Source organism: Parambassis ranga, unplaced genomic scaffold (genome assembly GCF_900634625.1).
Source record: "Parambassis ranga unplaced genomic scaffold, fParRan2.1 scaffold_122_arrow_ctg1, whole genome shotgun sequence".
In the NCBI taxonomy this organism is placed as follows: Eukaryota; Metazoa; Chordata; class Actinopteri; family Ambassidae; genus Parambassis; species Parambassis ranga.
Genome location: NW_021144700.1, coordinates 1 through 24,962, shown reverse-complemented (window position 1 = coordinate 24,962; position 24,962 = coordinate 1). Strand labels below are relative to the sequence as shown.

The 24,962-nt window shown below is 41.1% G+C and overlaps 1 protein-coding gene, 1 long non-coding RNA gene and 1 pseudogene across 4 annotated transcripts; 2 read left to right on the top strand and 1 right to left on the bottom strand.

Annotated features, from left to right (window-relative positions):
* Nucleotides 1–3,120: 3,120 nt before the first annotated feature.
* On the top strand, nucleotides 3,121–15,338 carry LOC114429371 (uncharacterized). Its single transcript, XR_003669683.1, has 3 exons — nucleotides 3,121–3,131; nucleotides 6,420–6,423; nucleotides 15,220–15,338. It is a non-coding gene; the product is annotated as an uncharacterized LOC114429371 (long non-coding RNA).
* LOC114429369 (gamma-taxilin-like) lies at nucleotides 7,344–14,285 on the top strand. 3 transcript variants are annotated; one of them, XM_028398247.1, is made up of 11 exons: nucleotides 7,344–7,406; nucleotides 9,475–9,589; nucleotides 9,949–10,096; nucleotides 11,242–11,333; nucleotides 11,684–11,854; nucleotides 12,062–12,256; nucleotides 12,702–12,821; nucleotides 12,909–12,983; nucleotides 13,083–13,175; nucleotides 13,273–13,368; nucleotides 13,736–14,285. In XM_028398247.1, exons 2-11 carry the CDS (start codon nucleotides 9,497–9,499, stop codon nucleotides 14,105–14,107), a joined length of 1,455 nt encoding a protein of 484 aa, XP_028254048.1. In that variant the 5' UTR covers nucleotides 7,344–7,406; nucleotides 9,475–9,496; the 3' UTR covers nucleotides 14,108–14,285. The 3 variants fall into 3 exon arrangements, with proteins under 3 accessions (XP_028254048.1, XP_028254049.1, XP_028254050.1); XM_028398248.1 differs by having other exon boundaries at nucleotides 7,359–7,394; XM_028398249.1 differs by lacking the exon at nucleotides 7,344–7,406 and adding an exon at nucleotides 7,792–7,933.
* A 1,734-nt stretch (nucleotides 15,339–17,072) lies between the features above and the next one.
* Nucleotides 17,073–24,944, bottom strand: LOC114429372 (histone-binding protein RBBP7-like; annotated as a pseudogene).
* Between the last annotated feature and the right edge of the window lie 18 nt (nucleotides 24,945–24,962).

Below are 24,962 nucleotides of genomic sequence, written 5' to 3'. Positions count from 1 at the left end.
CGTGAAAAGTTTTGAAGCAGGGTCAAAAATAGGCAAACAATTGCCACAAAAGTCAAAATGGCGGACTTCCTGTTGGGTTTGGAGGCGGGGTCCAAGAGACTTTTTTGTGCGTCTTGGGGTGATACACATGTGTGCTAATTTTCATGAACCTGTGTCAAACTGGCCAGCGGGGCTACACATTAGGGCAAAAAATACAGGGAGTTCCTTTGTAATGGCGAATGGTCAACTTTGAGGCCACGCCCCCACCACACCGTAAGACTTTTGTAAGAGTTTTGGAATGCGTCTATTCCCTGTGGTGTCCTGAGTGGACACAGTGAATTTCAGCTCAATTGCATGAAGTATGTGAGGCGTGAAAAGTTTTGAAGCAGGGTCACAAATAGGCAAAAAATGGCCACAAAAGTCAAAATGGTGGACTTCCTGTTGGGTTTGGAGGGGGGGTCCAAGAGACTTTTTTGTGCGTCTTGGGGTGATACACATGTGTGCTAATTCTCATGATCCTGTGTCAAACTGGCCAGCGGGGCTACGCATTAGGGCAATAAATACAGTGAGTTCCTTTGTAATGGCGAATGGTCAACTTTGAGGCCACGCCCCCGCCACACCGTCAGACTTTTGTAAGAGTTTTTGAATGCGTCTATTCCCTATGGTGTCCTGAGGGGACACAGTGAGTTTTAGCTCATTTTGACGAAGTATGCGAGGCGTGAAAAGTTTTGTAGGAGGGTCACAAATCGCCAAAAATTAACAGAAATTTCAAAATTGCGGACTTCCTGTTGGGTTTGGAGGGGGGGTCCAAGAGACTTTTTTGTGCATCTTGGGGTGATACACATGTGTACCAATTTTCATGACCCTACTCAAAACAGGCCAGGGGGGCAGGCAGAAAAACCTATGAAAACACAACATTTTGTGTAGCCAGTAGGTGGCGCTCTGTCAAAGCCTCAATATTGTTGTATAGATGTGTTTAGGGTCAGACTCTGATCATACATGTGACATTTCGTACAGATCGGACAGAAAACGAAGAAGTTATAGAGACTTTCTGTGTCCTCAGAAATGGTCAAACTTTGAGGCCACGCCCCGGCCACACCGTCAGACTTTTGTAAGAGTTTTGGAATGCGTCTATTCCCTATGGTGTCCTGAGTGGACACGGCGAATTTCAGCTCAATCCGTTGAAGTATGCGAGGCGTGAAAAGTTTGGCAGCAGGGTCACACATCGCCAAAAATGGCCACAAACCTTCAAATGGCGGACTTCCTGTTGGGTTTGGAGGGGGGGTCCAAGAGACTTTTTTGTGCGTCTTGAGGTGATACATATGTGTGCCAATTTTCATAATCCTGTGTCAAACCGGCCAGAGGGGCTACGCGTTGGGGGCGCTATAGAGCCATTTTTATATGTGCATTTCAAAAGTCAGCAAATTTCAAAATTTTTCGGGCGAATGAATTTTTCTACCAAGTTTGGTGAGTTTTTGGGCATGTTAAGGCCTCCAAAAATGCGATCTCGGAGGGGGAAAAAAAAAAAAAAAAAAAAAAAAATAATAATCCTAAGGGTTTCATAGGGCTCTTGACCCATTCGGTGCTCGGGCCCTAAATAATAATCCTAAGGGTTTCAATAGGGCTCTTGCACCATTCGGTGCTCGGGCCCTAAAAATAAATATATTTAAAAAGTGTAGCCTAAAACAGATAATTTAATAAATAATAATAATTAATAATTGAATGTGTAATAAGTATTATTATTATCATAAGCAGGTATAATAAGTGTGCTGTAAAATAATTATTTGATGGCTTGCTTTTTGTAACATCTGAGGAGCAAAGCCAGGCAGACAATATTGAAACCGAAATTAGGGAGGGCACAGGCCCAGCTGAACGGAGTGGTGGCAAGTAAAAAAGATGTAACAAAAGTTGTTTTTCAGGACTAAAGTTCATTGTGTTGATACATTAACATAACAAAGATGCTGTTTGTGTCCTGGCATTAGTATTTCCATCTACATATTATTTCATAGGTGAAGCAGATGCTGAGAGAAGGGAAACCATGACAGTGCCCAGATAGTCTGCAGTAGCCCAGGGTACAAAAACAGGCACAGCGACAAGAAGCAGGCCAGGATTGATTTGTTATTATTTGTTATTTATTAATATTTTCCGTACTGTAATAAAACATTTATATTACGTGCTAAATGTTTGCGTTGGGCTGAAAAGCTGTCCCACTCCGCCCCTGGACAGAGGTATCAGAAAATCTCCCGGCCTGACTTTCAGTGGGTGGAGCAACAAATGAGGATGTTGATTTCACACAGGAAGACAGACAAACAAAAGGACTGCTGGACGGACACAGGCCACATGCTAAACAAACCCATCTAAAGCATACAGTCACAGTAAGAGGAAAGTTCACCTCTTTGACTATGGTCTATGGTTTTATGTTTCGGGACATTATAAAAAATTATCTGGTTCTTACAGAATTAAAATCAGGCAAATATTCCCTCATATGAACATATTACACGTGTCATTACGTACAGTGGTGGTTGAAAGGTTGAGAACCCTTCAGACTTACTATATTTTGCATAAATATCACCCAAACTTCACACAAACCATCCTTGCAGCTCTGCCAATATGCACACCATACGATCCACTGTTCTCCTGATGGTGCTTTCATGAACGTCAACATTAGCCAATGTGAGAGAGCCTTGAGTTAATCAGAACTCACTCCGGATTCTTTTGTGACCGTGTGGACTATTACACATCTCGTTTTTGCAGTGGTCTTTGTAGACCCCTCTAGGAGTGGATTTTAATAGTGGCCTAGAACTTCCATCATTTCAAATAAGTTATTAAAGACTTTGATATTTTTATATTTGATTAAAGTATAATAATTCTATTTTATTTGTCTGATTTTCTTCCTCTTTGTCTACTCTTCGGACTTTCGGGAATCTACTGATGTTTTGGGTGATATTTATACTACATTATAGAACATTTTAAAAGGGTTCACAAACTTTCAAGCACCACTGTATTTAACAAAAAGGTCTTAGGGTGTACAACAAACTACAGCAGCAATAACTTCAGGTAATCAGTTTATGTATGACTTTGTCAGTCTCAATTTGTCATTAATACAATTGCCATTGTTTTTCTAACCTTTTTGAAATCACACAATGCAGGTTGTGACTGTCTGATGTCTGAATTTTAGAGACTATTCTCGGTTTTTGATGCCCAACACAACATGGGAAGTGCACAGATGTTACTAATGTAATGTAAGTGAACTGAGAGTGACGGGGAGTCAGCATGCAGGAATGTCTGGCCGTTGTTATTCTGGTCATTTACACCTGTGCTTTATAAATGAAAGACACCGTTTCCGTGAAGTCAGCAGGCTTTGACTCCTGCGGTCTAGTGGAAAGTTAGTAGAAGACATTCATTGAGTCAAACCAGTCAAAGTACACACGCTCTAAAATATCTGCCACAGTTTCTGAATCAGGAGCACATGGCACTTGTTCTTTTCATTTGCCTTTAGAAACTGTTGCCATGGCAACCACACACAATAACTCACCCTTCAGTTCGCAGCCTGTGTGCCAGTGTGTGACTGTCAGTGTCTGCTGTGTGAAACGTCATGGCAGTTCATCAGGGCAAGCAGTGACAAAAAGCAGCAATACCCATTGGAGTGCAACCTTCACATCAGGCGTTCCATTCCACACACCCTACAACCCAGTTTAGAGCCTCCTGTTGCTTCTACTACTAGAATGTGGTCAGAGGCACATTTAACCGATTTCAGAAACACACCTGGAAGCAATGCTGACTGAAGAGCCTGTCTTTGTCTCAATCACACCAGCCCTGCCTGCTGAGCAAAGAAAGCAGCATCATAATTAAAACTGGCAGCAGTGTAATTCGCCAGGCGAGAGTCCACTCAGAACATACTGACTGACTGCTCCTGTTGCTGGAATGTAGTGCACAAACATCACAAATCTGTTCAAATACAATAAGTTGTGCTGAAATGTATTTAGGTGTCTGACATCTTCCGTCAGTTCTTCACTGCTCTGGAAGTCCACTAATGATTGCATGACCTACTTTGTTCTCTAGATCTCCAGGGATGTAACTTCAAACAGAACAATGCTTAATCCTGGAATGTACAAACCTCCAGCAGAAGAAAGTACTGGCTGACTTAGAGGCATCTCTTAGTAGTAGTACCTATTCATCATTACAGATGTTTTTTCAGTTTCTGTTCTGAGTGTGAGTCCATCCCCAACTGCACTGGTTTCTACATTTCATCCTCTGCTGCAGCCATTATCATCCATGGATGGACAGCAGACTTCATGGACACAGGTTTGAGCATTTATGCAAAATTAAGTCAGAGTCAGGCTAATCTTAACATCCAACAAGGTAAATTCACTCCTATATATAGAACTGGGCAGCTGTGACATCCGTGTGTCAGTCTGTCAGAACCCTGTGTGCCTTGCCTGGGCCTGGGGTCAGCGCGGTGCTGGAGCCGCTCTCTCTCTCTCGGTCATCCTCGGTGCAGGTAGTTTAAACACCCGTTGTGTAAACTTAACAGTGTTTTCTTTACAGCCACAATGTAGGCTCTCTGACACGCCAGGAGACACCAGAAGAAGACAACAAAGTAGCCAAGACTTCATAATGGACTATGGGTCTATTGTTTGTAGCTTCATCCGCCCAAAGCCTTAGTAAATGGAAAGAAAATGAAAAGAACATGATCTGCTGTCATTTGACACCAGAGAGTCTCACAGCGGTGGGCTCAGTTCAACTGTGAGCCACTCAACAACAAAGCAAAGGAGAACGTACCGTGAAGGGAGCGCCGAGGACGGCTGTCGTTATCGTGTCCTGAAATAAGTATCGTTATCCCAGTGGAACAGCCAAACTGCCCCTGTTCCGCTGCCAGACCTCCGTCCACCCCTCACTCTCTTTCCGACGTTTTTTCCCTCTGGTCTGGACAGAAGACGACGTTCTCACTCTGGAGGAAAAAATGGGCGGAGACTGGATGCTTGGGCAACGCGGCGGCCAATCGAAGGTCAATTTGACAATAATCTACCACTGTGAGCCAATAGGATTCTTGTTTCAGCACACAGCCCTGCTCCTATTGGCTGTTTGAGCAAAGACTTCCCAGTTAAAATTACGATCCAGCAGCGCCGGGTGAGGAGCCATGGGAATGTGTTCTCATATAATTCCACAACAAAGCAGCAGAAACATTTAAACCAAATGGATGTTCATTCCTAATTTGAGCCGCTAAGACATTCATTTAATTGCAAACTATATAATATCCAAGTCCAAACTCGACTGTTTGATTTAAAATATTTATGATCATATTTTCATCTAATGAATAAAAGATAAAATAAAAATCAGTGACTTATTTGCAGATATCCAATCTAATACCAAAGGATGTAATAGAAAACCGGTTGACATGGCAGAAGCTGTGTCTATCTGCCACTATACCACTGACCTCTCTTGTTGAAAATTCGGTATGTAGGCTATAGGTGTTACTGCCTGTAGATATCATTTTATAATTATAGATTTTTTCAAAATGTACTACTTTCATATTTTTATTTTATTTTATTTACTCACATTTCATTCATGTAATTCATTCATTGCCACCATTCATTCCTACAATATAAATAAACTAGTTTTGGTGCAGGTCTCTTCAGTCCTGGGGGGGCACCCTTGTTTTACATGCATTTGGTGCTACAAATTATTGTATACCATATCTAGGGAAGGTACATTTGCCCAATAAAATGTTGGCCTCCCTGTTTACTACGATTCGCTTAACTGTGACAAAATCTCAACCAAACAACACTGGCGCCCTCTAATGGTAACCTGAGGTTCTACGCCAGGTCTACAGGTTGATACAGAACGTTACACTGTGGTAAAGGTTGTAAAAGATAGGAAGAGAGACCCATATTTATCCATTCTTTACCCAGCTTTGTGCAGTATGTCTTTTTCTTATGCTCAAGCACTGGTGTGTGGATATGTTAGGATTAGCTGCATTAGCTGGTTGTCATTCAGATGTATTAAACTTTAAACTTTCAAGTTGTGCCAGTGATCAGAATGGAAACTAATTTCCACAAAATGTAAATTGTTAGGGTTGTTTATGTCCCGAGACTGTACGTTCATAAGGATTCCAAATTTTCCATTTATCTTTGCAACATAGGCTGGTCAACAGTGGGCAAATCCTGTGGGTGGAAAAATCTTGGATTGGGTTTAGAAATACACATTTCAATTTCAATCAAATGTTTCAAAATAGGGGCATGAATTCTATTCTCAGAACAAACCCATGTATGCCCCAACTACCCTACCACCGTTTCGTTTCCCAGAGCGTTAGACAGAGTTTGTGTTAGCTGGATTCAAATGTGGACAACTTGTTGTGCCTCTGTTCATTGAAACTGTTGGATTAGTTCAGGATAACAGATCCATGACCTTCCATTTCATGTGCCTTTCAAAGGGCATAGCTGGGTGTCATTGGGACACACACCCCCCTGACATACAGCTCCTCTGGCTCTATGGCTGCTCTCTGTGTGTGCTTTTGTGAACTTCAATGGGACAGATGTTGTCATTTGATTACACTAGCATTTTGCTGCCTGTTCAGCATAGTGTAATGTTCAGCATTAGTTCTGTGAAAAGGATGCAAACAGTCCGAGGTTTAATCACAGACATGGAGGTGACCTGTTAGCCTTTTGTGTCATAGGAAAGTGTTGATGCCTTTTGGAAGCGAGCCATTCATTAGAGCTGATGTATTACTAACAGTGTCATCTGGATGTGTAGTCCTCTGACGTAGCGTGAGGTCTGACCTAAATTCTGTTGTATCATGTTTACTGTAATTATTTTTATTATTGGTTCATTCATTATCCTTATAGGAGAATCTGTTTCCATTAAACATCCAAGACTCTTATTGGAGGCTACTTGATGACGTCAGAATAAAAAGTTGCAAAAACATGTTTTCAGTGGATGAAATAGGTCGGTAAACATTGTTTTGTGACGGCGGGGCAAAGGGGTTTTACTTTGGGGTTTTACTTAAGCTGCATCAAGTTTTTAAACTACTACCGGAAATACGAAGATGCAACCTTCACCTGCAAATTAAAACGTTAAAAGCACATTCAGAACGGGGCTGTCATTAAATAGTGAGTATGCGTATTTGCTGTAAAATCAGTTCATCTTAATTTATTCAAACTAACTCAAAACCAACAAGCACCAGAGGCTCGTTAACACACTGAGATAGGAACCACACTGCGGTAGAAATAACTAACAACAGGCTGGAGAAGGGGTAATCTTATCAAACGTAGCAAAAATAAATAAAAGAAAATCAAATCAAATAAAAGAAGTGGACACGAACACGCGCCACACAGATTATATTTTGAAAATATTTAACCGGAAGTTGTTATCTGATTGCTGCATCTAACTTGATGATCCACGGTGGAAACACACAGGTAAACGTTAAGGTATGTTTGAAACGCATTGGTTTTTCTTGTATTGTACTGAACGGGGTTTACTTAACTTCAACGCAGTTCGCAATGTAGCTCTATCGGCCTGTATATTTAGGTTTTGTATTCCCTACATTACACATTTATTATCCCGAAGTTAACTTCACTTCCACTGCTAGCCACCAACTAGCCGTTAGCACAGGATTAGCCCTGCTAACAATAGCAAACAAATGTTAGCTTACGTTAGAAATCTCTTTTACACGTCTTCGGCATTTTAGTATTAATTTGCACTTTGTACTCTTCATTACCCAGCCACATCACACCTGATATGTCTGACAGGACGTATTTAGACTACACATTTTGCCAGAAGGTAATTTACATGGGTACAAGCTTGCTGTGCGTTTAGCTAAGAAGCTAACATGAACAGGAACCGTACGCGCCGTTCTCCTGAGTCGATGGAACGTCACACCGGACTCCCCCTGCAATCTGTTAGCTTTACTTTTGCTTTCTTGTTCAGGAAAGCCACTTTGCTCATTCTACATCTGGTAAGACTAATGTAAACGCAAAAGTATGCAACCGTTAATTCGGCTGAAGAGAAGTACTTCTGTTGGTGCGCTCCTTTTTATTTTTTTCAACTTTTTTGAAGTTCGGTAATGTCCGCTTGCATTACTTGGTAATAACGCACCAGTTTACCAAGGAAAATATAAACAAATTAAATACAGCATGGCACATAATTAGGGCACATTGTACTCGTTTTAGTGTTACGCTGTCTCTCTGTGTTAAATGAGTTTCCACACACTGAAGGTAGCAGCTGAACTGATGACACGGCAGCTAACTACATGTCCGGCAGAGTCGGCTAGTCATGCAGGAAACTATCGCGAACTGAGCTCTGATATTACAAGATACACTGGAGATATCTCCTCAGCTCACTTCGGCCTACAAGGCTTAAAGCGCGCTGGACAGCCACACACTCGCTCTTTGAAAAGTGAGGCTGCGTATTGACGTGACTACTGTTTGGCTTCTAAAAGTAGGGTTTTGGTGGCTAACGTCATACACACAATTAGCCGCCATGGCTAGTTTGATAGCGGTAACTTCCGTATGTGACTGTTTAGCCAGGTCACTTTTTAGTCGGAGTGATCGAAATGCAGGTATCTTCATCTACTTCAGATACATTGAGTACATTTAGGCGAATATTCAAAACTAACACATTCAGTTGAAGATAGGAAAACAACCGTGTGTGCTTTGAGGCCTGAGACGTATATCAAGTGTACAGTGGGGAGAGAGGACTTGATCTATAGACTGTTAAACACATGCTTGTCCTAAAATTAAAGTGCATTTATATTAGGTTGAGATCCAATTAGTTGACGTTGATGTCGTGAGCGTTGCTGCATTCTAATGTCAGGCTGCAGTTAGACACACGTGGTTGGTTTGGCTGTCTGGTGTTGTTATTGTAAAGACATGACATCAGCCTTGTAACATACTATAGTACAAACATAAATAAAACAGGTCACTTTGTAATGATAAGCCAACTTCAAAGTGAATTCCACTTGATGGTGCTGTACTTTTGTGTTTTTTACTTCTTTAGGGACAGTCTCAGATTCTTGTTTTAGATTTTGATAATAAGGAAGGCTGGAGAGTACTCTGTGTTTTCCAGTAAATTGACTTTTTGTCATTTTGAGTCACTGAAGCCACTTGTTGATACACATAAGCCCAAGCTTGCATTGTTGCCCCTTTCTAAGATGAAAAGTTAGTCGGTCTTTAATTAACATAGTACAGCAAAATGTAGCTTCTAAACAGTTTCTTGACCGAATTGTTTATTGAATGTTGTCATGCTTGACAGAAATTGAAGCTTAAAAGATGTTAATGATCCAGGTGAATGAGTCTACTATTAGCAGAATGACAATATGCTATGACATGTTGTTCCTGTAGGCACAGGCGGTGATGCCTTGTTTATGTGTTATTGAGTTTATTGTGTGGTTGTATGTCATTCTGTCATTGTTATTGAAAGCAGCCCACTGATTGAGACTTCCACTACTCATTAGTACACCTAATGTCATGGATTTTCTAACATATTGTTCTTCTAAAGTTCCAGTTTCTAAACAACACTAATGGAAACCACAGGAGTGTGTGAGATTGATGTGGCCAGTAGAAAAATAGTGGGAGGCAGCGACTCTCCACTCAACCTGGACAGCCCCTGTCAGGTAAAGTGTTAGCTACATTGTGTTTCCATTAATGTTCTCCATGTAGTCATGTCATGTTGGGTAATTTGAAAGTGTCAGGCTAAAAAGTGTTGGTCGCAACTTTTCTTACTAAGTAAAAGTAATTTATATTGGCAGATTTTGAAATCTCAAGTTTCAGTATGTAACCTGTATTTTGTTGAACCTTTTTAATGAAGTGCATATCTGTGCATTGTGTTTGTTTTCCTACACCTTGTTAATATTGGTACAACCAGACATAAAATACTAAGGTCATTAACTGAGATAATCATCTAAACTGCCAGGTCTGTTTAGCAAGGTACTGTATGTGCTTTCACGTCTCATTTGTGTGTGTGTGTTATTAGGAGGATGTTACAGAGTTTGGTTTGGGGTTGTGCTGCACTGAGGAGGAGAGAGGAGAAACTCCAGGCAGAGAGGACAGTCCCAGCGACCTTGGGGAGGCAGAGCTTGATCCTGGAGGAGATGCGAAGACTGGAGAGGACAAGGCTTTAGGTAGAAGTACTGAGACCAGTTCCAGGGCTTGACATTAATGGTTGGTCACTTGCTTTAGGGCAGTTAATTCTGAGGTCAGACAGGTGAAATGTTTTATGCATGCATTTGTATTTAATAACCAGCAAAATACATTTGAATAAGGCGACAAACTACCCTGGTTCTATTCCACTCTAATCAGAAACAAATTCAACAAGCACCCGGAAACATATCAGTGTTGACAATGCTCAATAATCTGAACTATATATATGTATATTTAATTAAAAAGTTAACTGCAAGAGTAATGTCTTTTCAACCCACAATACTGAACCATATTTTTCTGATGAATGATTACATTATTTCCTACCAGTAGTGTCGAGTTAGTGTTCGTGTTTGAGTTAACTGGTGAGTTGAACAGTCTGCATCAGTTTAGAAGCTACAATAGGAACAAAAAGTGAAACTTCTACTTAGTAGAAGTGCCTGGGGCCAATAAACTCTGAATCTGAATGAAAAAAAAAAATCCACCCCAGTGAAGCTCCAGTTACCCCAAAGATGACATGCATGTTTGTTTCTCTTACTGTTATCAGTGGTGGTGACTGTTATCAGTGGTGATGTCATTTATTTAGTACTTGATGTCTTTTAAAAGAAAATGAATCTGAACTTGCCGTATTTCAACCAGTAGGGGGCACTCATAACACACGTTTATAATGCTATAGCAAAATTCAAATGCATAACTTTGAACCAAAGTATCATAAATGTGTCCTGAATTCATCAACAGCACAAGGAATTTATATTACATTTACATAAGCTTTAAGCTGAAGAACATCATTTTAGAGTAGTGTTTCTTAGGAAAATAAAAGAGTCTCCTTTCTGGAGTCAGTAAATTCAGCTCTGTCTATTTATTAATACCCCTTAACCTATGTGCCCTTCTCATATTTACTACTTCAGCCGATGTTTGTTTGCTTTTGTTTGGTACACTAACATTGTCAAGCACTTTGGGTCTTAAGAAAACAACTCAAATGTAAGTTATTATTTTATATGTCTAGTGTACATCAGTCCCCCAGTTCACCATTTTTATCACAGCAGTCAAAGGTCTCAAGTTACATTTTAATTGAGGGGCTTCAATATTCACTATTTTATTTGTTTTTTTGTTGTGTTTTATGTTCCAGGGAAGGAGGTTGTACTTTTAATGCAAGCCCTGAACTCTCTTGCCACTCCTGAGGAAAAATTGGCTGCTCTTTGCAAGAAATATGCAGACCTGGTAAGATGAGTAATGAATGCCTAAGCAGTCAGATTTGTATTGTCACCCCACAACACCTTGAACAGTATAAAGTATTATCTAAAGTAACAAAAAGTAATAATTAAATGAGAAACTTCCCTTAGCAATCCGTCAAAAGAACATTCCCTTTCACTGTGGTGGTGTGAAAAAAGCTCTTTAATTTCTGAACCTGACTGGCTGAAGCTACAGTGTTTACCTGGAAGACTTATTGTTTAGTACTATCATCGGTCAACAACAGTACCAAGATACTTCTGGTCTTAAAATAAGGATTAAAAAATATAACCAGGTTGATATGTAATGATGTTTTGTGATGTGTTTTTTACTGTGTGCAGTTGGAGGAGAGCCGCTGTATGCAGAAGCAGCTAAAAGCCCTGCAGAAGAAGCAGTCTCAGATTGTAAAGGAGAAGGTTCACCTGCAGGGGGAGCACAGCAAAGCCATCCTTGCTCGCAGCAAGCTGGAGAGTCTTTGTAGGGAGCTGCAGAGACACAACAAGACATTGAAGGTACCTCAACCTACTATAACTGCTGCCATTGTTGATGGTCATTGGCCATTATGTGTTGTAAAATATATTAAAAAAAGACCATGTGAACAGGCATCACCCGAAGATGAGAAGCAGTCATATAAAAACTACTAATGCCTACTAATTGCTTCTTTCATATGAAACAACTTGCAGGTGTTATTAACAGTCTTGTCTTTTGCCACCTGTCAGGAGGAGAATGCTCAGCGGTCCAGGGAGTATGAGGAGCAGCGCAAAGAGGCCATGCTGCACTTCCAGATGACCTTGGGTGATATTGAAGTGCAGATGGAGCAGCACAGCTCCCACAATGCTAAGCTGAGGCAGGAGAACATGGAGCTGGCTGAGAAGTTAAAAAAGCTCATAGAGCAGTATGAGCTCCGAGAAGAGGTAAGACTGCTAATGTACCTCAGCTTCCTGGCTGTTTAAGATAACATTTCCTGGCTCAGGCTGGCTGTGGCTAGTGGAAAGACCTATCGTGTCTTTGTGTACCATGATGCAGTTAAAAACATATCTTTTATTTTAAATAAGGATTAGCTTTATCTCACATTTCTGCAAGTGCTCACAGGTTAAAAATGGGAGCTCAACATGTTACTGTTTCACTATTTGTGTTTTTACGTATTCCCTACACTGGGCAAATCGAATGTTAAGAGATCAGCCAAATGTTTGGAAGTTTTGCTGTGTTTTCTGGTTGTGCAGAGGGTTTTTTTTTAATTTAATTGAGACACTTTGAATAAGCATTTATGACAAAAGCTTTTTTTATCACTAATACATCACAGTGGCACACTGCATGTCAGTCATCCTAACTGTAATGTGGTCTGTGGCCTGCTTGCAGCACATAGACAAGGTGTTCAAGCATAAGGAGCTACAACAACAACTGATGGACGCCAAGCTGCAGAGAATTACCGAAATGATGAAGGAGGTGGAGGAAAAGCAGCAGCGTGAGAGAGACTTTGTGAGAACATCTTCTTTATGTGAACATTCATCAAAAGCCTGTAATAAACCACGTATGCTCTAAACTGGCTGTGCTGTCATGCTTCAGCTGCTGAAAGACGCCACAGAGTCCAGACGTAAGTGTGAGCTGATGAAGGAGCAGGAAGCACAGCTCAAACAACAGGTGAGCATAGAGTTCCTGGATCAGAACATTAACAATGTACTTCCTACTTTGGAAGGTGGAGGTTTACTTATGTGTAACGTCTTACTCGTATCATCTCAGCTCTCCCTATACATGGACAAGTTTGAGGAGTTTCAGACCACTCTGGCTAAAAGCAACGAAGTCTTCACCACTTTCAGACAAGAGATGGAAAAGGTGGGGCACGAAGAAATGGGACACATGTTAGTGGGTGATCATGTTTGTGTCCTGCTGGTTTCTCTGCTGGTTGTAAGATATCTGAATTTGCCTCTAGATGACCAAGAAGATCAAGAAGCTGGAGAAGGAAACGACACAGTGGAGGACCAAATGGGAGAGCAATAACCAGGCCCTGCTGCAGATGGCAGAGGAGGTGAATGGAGAGAGTGAAGCAGGCAGAGAACAAAATAGAACTTTCTACCATGCCATAAGATAAATAAATGAGGAATATTAAGTGCCCTGTATGATTCAGTAGCTTGGACATCTAGCAGCAGGAACCTGAATAGTTTCCTGTTTGACTTCATCAGTCACAACATTGCCTCAGTTAATTGAGGCTTTTGGACATTCACTTACAGTTAGGGAAAAATATTTGAACCCCTGCTGATTTTGTAAGTTTGCCCACTAACAAAGACATGACTGTATACACCTCCACACACATCAGATGGGCCAGTGATGACTGGATATATGTTATGTGTGTGAATCATTGGTAATATGTTCACTGAAATTGCGTTGTGTTGTAGAAAACTCTGCGGGATGGCCACTTCAAGGCCATGCAGGGGAAGCTGGAGCTCCTGGAGAGGTTGTGCCGAGCTCTGCAGAAGGAGAGGAATGACCTCAACAATCGGCTCAGCTTACTCCAGCAGGGAGACAAAGGGACCGCGCCACCTCCTGATGCCCAGCCACGGCAGCCTTCAGTGGAAGAGGAGGAGGACGAGGAGGAGGAGGAAGATTCTGAGGATTCAGCTCAGGGTGATGGGCATGAGACAGGGGGTGTCCACCAAGCTCCCAGACCACCTGAAATGGACCCTATGCCAGCTGCTTCCGTTACAACCACCACTGCTCTGCTGACAAGCATCCAGTCTGCAGAAACAGCAGCCGCACTGCAGGACTGAGTAACCATGGCCTGGCGCGATAGCAGGGCTCCATTCAGCTTCAGTCTAGTTCAGAACTAGCCAGGGAAACATCTTCAATGGAGATAGATATCAGTTCTTTTTTAATTCTTGTCTGTCCAGATTGGAAGCTGAACCCATGTCCTTTTGTGTGATAGATTAATTAAATGATTGTATTAAGGATTCTCTTTGCCCCCATTTGTAATAATTGGCACTTGTGTATTTCATAGGAAACTCTCACGCAGTCAAATTGAAGCTATTCAGTCTAATTGGGTTGCTACTTCTCTTTTCGCTACTCACATGGTCTTTTCCTGTAGTGTCACATACTTCTTTGGATTCTAGTTTGCTTATATTTAATGCATATTGTTAGAGATCACTTTGTACTAACAGAGCCTTACAGTCACAGTGTGATCTGAGAAGTCAGGGGTGTCTGGACTGAACACAGGGAATTCATTATTTATTGTAAGATCATTTTTATTTCTCTGAGCAAAGGTAATCATCATGATAGGTTGTATAGTTTGAAGCTTGGAATGCATGGTGACCTCATACAACACTAGTTGGTCAGCAGCTGTATCTGTCACACTAACCTACAACCTTACCTAGCTAGTAGGCTACATGCTATGGCAACAACAGTTGCCCAATAAGCTATACTGCATGCTGAATGGCACCAGCCATACTAGGTACTAGGGGTATCTGTTTATCTGGTCAAACTGAGATGGCCCTTTTGTCCATAAACAAAGCCATTGCCCTGCTTCTGCAAAATAAAACAAAAACTAGACATATTGGCAAAAGCATTTTGAATCAAAAAGTGTGGATTAATCTTACTCCACGCCTTACAATGCCAGAGACAGGTGAGACTTAGTAAATGAACAGTTATAGGCTAGCCTTCATTGGATATGTTAAACTGATTTTTGGAAAGCTTTACTTGGTAGCTACACAAAAACTGCTTTATGTGTCTCCTGTGGTGCAATGCTGTATACGATGGTTTAGTGTGACAGCTACCATACGGCTTCCTGTATTTTGGTTTTACTTCCTTAAAGTCAGTACAGTCAAAGCTTTGCACGTCAAGGTTGAGCCCTAAATGTTCCTTCTGAGTGGCTTGTGTGTTAATCAAGCCACAGGCTGCCTGTTAAACAGATGATCAGAGGGCTATTTTGTTATATCTATTAGGTGGCTCCCTAGTGCTAGAGGTGGATGGATGGTGAGTGTTGGGTGGTCTTGCAAGTGTCATGTTTCCCATTTTGCTTTTGGGTGATGGGTTCATGTGTTAGTAGGGATACAATGTAAAAAACTGAAGTAGGCTACGCCGGACTGGAGGTTGGTTGTTGTTATCTCTCAACTCAATCCTTAAGATTATTTTAAACCAAACCCTGTTTTTGTTGCCATTTAGTGGACTGGCCTTTCTACACATGAGCAAGGCCATAATCAGGAAGGATTCATCAGGTTGATGACTTCTTGATCAGCTGTGTTTCCTGTTCCTGCACACAGTGAATGAGCAAAGACTTTAATCTTAAGGATTACAACAAACTCAGTTTTAACCTGTTTAACCCTCATACTTAACTTTTCTTTTTTGTGAGGTTGTGAAATAAAACAAGTGATACAGCTGTTAATCAGGGAAGCAACAAAAGGATGAAAGAGGAAAAAATCAGTGAATGTCCCACTTAAAACTAATCATGTAATTAGACTTCCATGTGGTCAGCTCAACAGTTTGTATTGAGAAGTGGAGTTACCCATTTGACAGATGATGTCAATTTGCTAGAAAAAACAGACGTCTCTACTCAAAATAAGTGAACTGACACTGATTTCCTTTGTGATTTGTTTTTCTAATGAGTTTGAATAAAAAGATGTTTTTTAACACTGATGCATATTAATAGAAACTTGGACGATAGTCTGGAAATGTCTGTGTCTGTACACTTTATATGGTGAACATAAGAACTATCAGCAGGGGTCAAGTCTTGTTGGAGGTTGTGGTGTTGTACTAATGATGAATTGTGTTTGCTGGGTCAAAGTCAGTTCACCCACTCACATTCTTTGCACATTCTGTTTAAATGCAACATTCAACTTTAACCCTGCAATAGTTCATGATACAGCTTGTGTTACGCAGCATGCCCAGCAGCTTCTGCAAAGAGCTCAACCTGCATTCTCATTCGAAATCATTTTTGAAAGACAAATTTGGAAACGTGAATAGAATATCCACACATTGAGACTGTTTGTGTAGTGGCAAAGGATAACATATGAATACACAGTAAATGTGAGAATCACATGACTAATGTGTAAGGAAAGTAGACTGATCTATGGGAGAAGTGATCTGAGCTCTCCTGGCCGCTCTCCTCCACATGCAGCTGATTTCAAACTGGACTTGACACCTCCTAGGTGCAGGTGGAGGTACGGTAGTTTTAGTCATGCTCAAGCTATTTACTCTTTGGCGTTGCCCCAGACTGACTCTCAGGTAAAGTCAGAATCTACCTCTAGGTGAGACCAACTGTGAAAGAAGAGGCATGAGTCACTATAGCTTTGGAGAGCTTTATTTTTACTAAAAAAGATGAGCCCACACCCTTCCTTGATTGTACAATGTTCGTATTCTCCTGTCTTTCTTTTCAATAAACATTTTGTAGAATTTGCAACAACGGATTTATTTCTTCACTCTAAATTACTGGGTGTTGTGCAATTTCCTATGGATGGTAGGTTTCAAGGTTTCCTACTGAGATTGTTCAGCCACATTTTTACATAAATGACAAACTTATTTCTCAAAAGTTATAAAAGCTTTATTGCAATTTGTGGTGCAGGAAACAAAACATTAATTTCACATTATGTAATAACAGGAGGAAAAAAGTACTCCTCAAGTGCACTAATACAACCCCAAACTGCTTCCACAAGCCAAATACTGAAGTGGGATGGAGAAATAACCGGGAATGTTTGTCCCATGGACAGCAATGACATCAGCTGGATAGAACGAAATAAACAGCCAACAAGTGCTTAACCAGTGGAAAAATTATAAGTGTGTCCCTGGACATGACAGAAGAAGATCAGGTTTCACAAGTTCACTGCTCAGATCTGTTGATCAGGGGTCAGGGAAGCAGGCTCTGTTAGTCTATTTACATACTGTCAAAATGTTTCATTGAATGGGCCCTTTGAATTGAACTGCTCAGCAGAATTTACAGTGATGTAAACCGTGCACATAAAAGATTTCTGCAGTTAAAAGGCCCAGAACCACACACAATACCATTTCAAAACAGTGGAAGTATGACCACCTGAGCAGGGAGAGCATTTCTAATCCTTATCAATTCCAAGTGCTTCTGTGCTTTTGGGTTGCAGGGCCACAGTGAAATGTAAGCAAGGTGAAACTGAATCCAACTGTTTGTTAGCAAGACTGGAGTCCAAGCTTCTTTATGCACTTGAGATAAGCCTGGGAGGAAAGGGACAGGCTGAGATCGGAGGAGGGGCTGTGCTTGGGCAGAGATTTGTGTAGAGCTGGGTTATGATCCCTGAGCCTCCAGCTCTGATGCAGGGGTGTTGTCTGGCTCCTCATCGTTGTAGATATTCTCTGCCTAGAACAACAGAAGCCAGTGGTATTATTCCATGGGTTGCCTGAATGCTCCATTCTTATTGGCTGCAGGTTGTTGTAGCTGTGTATGCAACTAAGGCGCACTAAAAACTATTTTTAACACCTGCTTAAAAAAGTAAGTATTTTTTTTACACCCTATTTGGAAATGTGATGACTGTAAAAGCAAAAGAAAACCTGAAAAGTACTTGTCAACATGTACTCTGATGACTCGCCTATTTACATCATGACAATATTAATATTTGTTATAAAGCCGCTTTACATGTTTATCATTATACTACTCATCAGCTGTGTGTAAGTGCTGAGTGATTTAACCAATAACCAGCTCTTACATTTACCTCAGGAAATGCACACTCAAGTTGGCTTGTATCCTTCCTAACTTGCACTGAATTAAATACATTGGATAGATTAATGACACAAGTGTGTGTAATGTATTCACCATCTGCCAGACTTGCATGATATTGTCCTCAGATACAGAGCAGATAATCCAGGGTTCATTGGGGTTCCATGAGAAGTCAGAGATCTTAGCTGTGTGTCCACCATGGATGAACTGATGGAGACAGAGACATAGATTACACATCAAGCGTAAGAATGAACAGTCAAAATTTTGACATTTTGAAACACCAGAGGTCTTCAACGGTGAACCCTAGGGGGTCTGCAACAGTACTGTGTAGCTAACTTTAAGAAAAGTGAGAAGCAGTGGTGGAGGAAGTACTGAAGCTTGGTACTTAAGTACAATTACCCAGAAAATATATAGTAGAAGTGCTACATCAACAATCCTATTTAAGTTTTAAGTGCTTTTAAAGTACTCATGCAATGAGTTGTCTCTCAATATCTAGGTGGTGCCATTTTGATGAAGAATGCAGATATAGCTCCTGGTAACACTGCTGCCTCTACACGTCACTGCTAGTAAATTCCTGCCAGCAGCTGTTTAAGGCCCACTCAGATTGCTCTGCTATGTATATCCACCAATTGTTTTTGGGCCCTCTGAATTCAAACATATCTTTTAAATACAGCCACTAGTGGCTTAGTTCAGTGGAGGCTGACTGGATCTATGTTTAGTGGTGAGGCTGGAAGTTGGTTAAGGTGAGGGGAAAACAAGTACCGGTAATATACGCACATGTAATATGTTTAAGCACATGGCATAATTTGTCCAAATTACCCCAGTTCAACAGCATTTCCCTGACACCAGGGAAGGCCAGGTGCAGTGAAATACCACCATATTTTATAATATTGAAAACACAAAATCAGCTTCCCTGATTTCTAAATATCAGTAACAGTCATAGAAAAAAAATTGGTTGACCTCTAATTTAAATAAACATAAATCCAACATATTGTTGTGAACGGATAGTATCACTTGTTTATAATTGCATCTCCAGCCTACTCACTGTTCTTTGCACACGTTTAAAATACAAACAAGAACATATGAAGCTGTGCATTATTTGAATAGCTTAGTACTAACACGGTACATTTACACTCAACAAAAATATAAACGCAACACTTTTGTTTTTGCTCCCATGTTTCATGAGATGGACTTGAAGATCTAAACTTCATTCCAGATACACAATATTACCATTCCTCTCAAACATTGTTCACAAATCTGTCTAAATGTGTGATAGTGAGCACTTCTGCTTTGCTGAGATAATCCATCCCACCTCACAGGTGTGCCACATCAAGATGCTGATCTGACATCATGATTAGTGCACAGGTGTACCTCAAACTGCCACAATAAAAGGCCACCCTGAAATGTGCATTTTGTTTCTGCTTTATTGGCGGTCTGGGGACTAAGAACCAGTCAGTATCTGGTGTGACCACCATTTGCCTCATGCAGTGCAACACATCTTCTTCGCATAGAGTTTATCGGATTGTCTATTGTGGCCTGTGGAATGTTGGTCCACTCCTCTTCAATGGCTGTGCGAAGTTGCTGGATATTAGTGGGAACTGGTGCACGCTGTCGTATACGCCGGTCAAGCACATCCCAAACATGTTCAATGGGTGACATGTCCGGTGAGTATGCTGGCCATGCAAGAACTGGGACATTTTCAGCTTCCAAGAATTGTGTACAGATCCTTGCAACATGGGGCCGTGCATTATCTTGCTGAAACATGAGGTGATGTTCATGGATGTATGGCACAACAATGGGCCTCAGGATCTCATCACGGTATCTCTGTGCATTCAAAATGCCATCAATAAAATGCACCTGTGTTCTTCGTCCATAACAGATGCCTGCCCATACCATGACCCCACCACCACCATGGGCCACGCGATCCACAACATTGACATCAGCAAAGCGCTCACCCACACGACGCCACACACGCTGTCTGCCATCTGCCCTGAACAATGTAAACCGAGATTCATCCGTGAAGAGAACACCTCTCCAACGTGCTAGACGCCATCGAATGTGAGCATTTGCCCACTCAAGTCTGTTACGGCGACGATCTGGAGTCAGGTTAAGACCCTGATGAGGACGACGAGCATGCAGTTGAGCTTCCCTGAGACGGTTTCTGACAGTTTGTGCAGAAATTGTTTGGTTATGCAAACCAATTGTTTCAGCAGCTGTCTGAGTGGCTGGTCTCAGACGATCTCGGAGGTGAACCTGCTGGATGTGGAGGTCCTGGGCTGGTGTGGTTACTCGTGGTCTGCGGTTGTGAGGCCGGTTGGATGTACTGCCATATTCTCTGAAACGCCCTGGAGACGGCTTATGGTGGAGAAATGAACATTCAATGCACGAGCAACAGATCTGGTTGACATTCCTGCTGTCAGCATGCCAATTGCACGCTCCCTCAATGCTTGTGGCATCTGTGGCATTTTGCTGTGAGACAAAACTGCACATTTCAGGGTGGCCTTTTATTGTGGGCAGTTTGAGGTACACCTGTGCACTAATCATGATGTCAGATCAGCATCTTGATGTGGCACACCTGTGAGGTGGGATGGATTATCTCAGCAAAGCAGAAGTGCTCACTATCACACATTTAGACAGATTTGTGAACAATGTTTGAGAGGAATGGTAATATTGTGTATCTGGAATGAAGTTTAGATCTTCAAGTCCATCTCATGAAACATGGGAGCAAAAACAAAAGTGTTGCGTTTATATTTTTGTTGAGTGTATTTTGCCCAGTTGTTAGGCCTGGTTTAATATAGAACACTATTGTATACAATATACAGTGCATAAGTAGATATTGGGACATATTATTCACACAGTAGGGCACTCTAAGGTTCTTCACATGACATGCTGAAGGTTTTTGTAGTTACTGACTTAACAAAGATCTGATCAACCTGAAAGCTACAAAGCTAGACAGCACCTACCAGGAGCTCTGGGGGACCATCCTCGGCATCCTCTGCAGACTGCTCCTCCCCAATTTTACTGGAAAAGAAAACCTCAGTCATTCTATCAATTTGTCAGTAAAATACATGGAGGTTGCAGCAGCTTCCAAGCCCAACATCTGGACCTTGTAGTGACCAAATACAGAGCTATTAGTTTGTACACGGACATCACTCCATTGCCTTAAGCCAAACAGGCTGCTGTTTGTTGCAGGGTATCTGCAGGATCAGGGAAGCCACATTAAGACTTTTTAAGACCTTTTTAATGTTGGTTTGATCAGACTTAAAACCCAACATTCACATGTTCACCACTCCAACTTTGAAGGTGATGAGTAAATGTCCTAATAATAGAACAAATATCAACATCCTCTGTACATGTTTTGTCATGATAAACTAACATTGAGACACTGTTTCGAATAAGTAAGTGGATTTTGTGAACAGTTTGAACCTGAGATCCCAGACGTTGAGGCGTCGGTCAGTTCCACTGGAGGCCAGGATTGTCTCATTGTGAGGAGACCACTGTACCTAATGAAGAGGACAGGCATCACTGAAAGGTCAATGCAGTGCTCACATCATAAATCACCTCTATGTGCTAAGTAGAGATATTTTAGTGCCTAGTATAAAACATCTTATCCTATTTCCAATACAAAGTTTCGTGACAGGTGCTATGACCCTAGCTGTCAGTCAGTTGCGGCTGATCACTGTTACCTGGAAAATTTCATCTCTATGAGACTCAAAGGAATGGAGCTTCAGTTTAAGGTTCCTCAGGTCCCACAGTGCAACCGTCTGAAACAACAAAACAAGCATTGTTGTGTTGTTTTTAATCACCCTACAACCCAAAAATGATGGTGCTGTGTAAGATATACATGATAATAATATAGATGCAGATCACTTACAGTACAAAGTCATTAAAAGTGGTAGTTTTTGAATGAATCAATGAATAAATAAATAAAACGGTCTTATTTGCATGCCAGCAATGTTTGAAAACTACAAGAAGTTCTGAAAAATAAACATCTGATGGAATATCCCACCTGACAGGTGGATAGCTTCAGAGAGCCTGTGTCTCTTAGAGGGGCCCTTTTAAAAACAGAGTCACATTTTGTCTTTATTTTACCTTATCAGCAGAACCAGTGGCCAGAATGAACTCGCTGTAAGGGTTGAAGCTGAGACAGTTGACCTCAGCAGTGTGAGCATCTACTGAGTGGCTGGCTTTGGATGTGTTGTTAGATCGAGTGTCCCATCTGGTGGAGGATATAGGAAGGTCATAACCAGCGGTAACTTTGTTATAGAAAAGTCAAAGCAGACTAATATTATCACTTACATCATTAATTTCTGATCATCAGCAACTGAGCCAAACAGGGATTCATGAAGCAAATGCCAGGAAACGTCCTCCACTACTGCAGTGTGGCCAGTGAAGATGGTTTTGGCATCCAGAACCTTCCCCTCCTTCAGGCTCCCCCCTATGTCCCATAGACAGATGGTCTAGAGAGCATAAAAAAGGACATTCCATTTTTCCTTTTCTATTTTGTTCTAATACAACACTAGAACACTTGATTGCTGAGTCAGAATGACTGCTGAATTTTACCAAGTCACTCACATGGTCATCAGAGGCACTGAGTAAATTACCACTGAGGTTTGGATTCCAGGAAAGGCCATAACCTTCTTTCTGGTGCCCTTTAAGCCTCAAGTCAGGACTGCACTCCCCACTGGGATCTACACAAAAAACAGACATCTTCACTTTCTGTTGGACATAAACATTTGGGTATTTCACCACACACGTAAGTGCACAAACGTGACCTGACCTGGCTTAGGGTGCTTATTATAGTCGAAGACCAGCACATCAGACGTGGGAGTCTTGGTGGCGATGATGCAAGGATTCTGGGGCATGTAGCGTGCTCGGTTCACCTCTCCTTCATGGTTGATCTTGATCTCAATCTCTATCTTCCCACTGACTGAACCAAATCCACCAAACTCTGGCAAGGCAGTTAAAAAGGCCTATTACACAGCCATAGACACTTTAGTTGCAGTAAATATTTACCCGGACACCTGGAAGTTGTCCCAAAGCACTTTCCAAAAATATTTGTGATTGGAAGATCTACCTGCATATAACCAGTTATCACAAGCTAGTGTCCAATCAGGTCAAACATTGAAAGTCATACAAATTGTTGTTTGTTTGATTTTAGATATTGATAGAAACTATTGTGCAAATGAAAAGAATCTCTAGTGAAATCTGTAAAATGTCACATCATTATAACTGTTGCTCACAGCTAACCCTCACTTAGCTTTACATCTGACACTGAAGACCCTTTGTTGCTACTAGCAGATATGTGCATTTTGCTTCTCCACAATGCCAAAGCCTGAACTTTACATGAATTAACTGAATCTCAACCTGGCAGAGTTACAGCTTCAGACTATATTTCATACAGGTAGTTGTTAATAATCATAAAGTGTTTGTGCAGTTTGATAGCAGTTGAGATCACTGTGTTCACCATTATGTTTCAGTGTACTTGCTTAATTGTATATTGACATTTTAGAATGACTGTACCTTTAAACTGATCAGTGGCCATGCTAACATACTATTACTACCTCTGGTAACACACCAGGAGAGCAGTGGTCCTTCAGCTAAACACAGCGCAGCACAGCACCCATCAACATACCTGCTGGAAGACACAACAACAACATTTCAGCAAACAGTGAATGTAACTGATAGATATAAAAAAAACATGGTTGGATAGTAATATTACATTAGTATATTTATATTTTAATATACAGTATCTTACATCATTAAAAATTAAAAATCTAAACATATTGGGAGGTCAGTCTCATGCCCCATTACACATCATCTCTGCAAGTGAAATCAGATCATTGTTTCTGACAAGGTTGCAGTCACAGAACTATGTGGTCAATATTTTTTTACAATGTTAGGGCCCTATAAAATCCGTTTTATTTTTTCCCCAAATTCCATTTTTTCTGTTGTAATTTTTGGGAAATCTGTTTTATAGTGTAGTTTTTGGGAATACCAAGTTGTGACCTCATTTTACTACCAAAAACATTGTTTTTAATGTAAATGACTAAATTGAATAGAACTTAGAATTTATTGAGGCGACACACTCAATATGGTTACATACAGAGTGCATCAAAAACAAGCAGCAAGTGATGAAACTTTAGTCGACTTATTATAAAACAACCAAACATTTGATTTCAGCTGTAGGAACAGTTAGTCCCTGTGAGCAGCTCTCTCTACAAGTTTCCCACCTACTCGCCTCATCTGTGCACTAACTGTTATATGTTCTTATTTTAATTCTCTTGTATCTTTATTGGTAGTTTTACTTTATATTTTTTATCTTGTCCTACTTTTATTTCTGTGTCTGTGCTGTTGCAGTAACACAACGTCCCCACTGTGGGACAAATCTTAATCTTAAATCATTTTCCCTCAGGAATATATAAAGGAATTCTGATTCTGACCAGAGTCACCACTGAAATACATCATCCGTGATCGCGGAAATCATAGGGCCCTAATTCAATGTACAGCATACTGGCAGGATGGCTCGGACACTTACCTCCTTTCTCGCTGTCATAGTGTGAGCATCAAACTGGGCATCATCATTTGGTACCTGGACGCTTGCAATTACAAGGTGGTTCTGCTCTGATGTGTGAGTCCCCAAAACCAGCCTGTGAACTGTGTAGTCCTTCCCCTCTGACCTGTCAACAACACAGACACAAGTTTGTGTTGGCACTCAGTGGCAATGATTAACATTCATCATATATACAAATCTTATCACTGAGAGTAAGACTGTTGTTTAAAAGTTTCATGAACTGTAGGATGGAGAAATGTGAAATACCTGTTGACATCTGGCAGCCACTGCACAGTGAGGCTGGGCCACTCCAGGGCATGGGTCATCACCAGGTCATACAGGAAAGGGGTGTTTTTCTTCCAAATCTTGTACTCTTCATTTATAACCCCTCTCCACAGCA

What these genes read in the sequence shown, in the direction of transcription:
- LOC114429369 (XM_028398247.1), top strand. Translation starts at nt 9,497, where the DNA reads ATGGAAACCACAGGAGTGTGTGAGATTGATGTGGCCAGTAGAAAAATA. An exon ending in AGTATGAGCTCCGAGAAGAG is followed by an intron (nt 12,257 to 12,701) that starts GTAAGACTGCTA and finishes GCCTGCTTGCAG; the next exon opens with CACATAGACAAGGTGTTCAA. An exon ending in TGCTGCAGATGGCAGAGGAG is followed by an intron (nt 13,369 to 13,735) that starts GTGAATGGAGAG and finishes GTTGTGTTGTAG; the next exon opens with AAAACTCTGCGGGATGGCCA.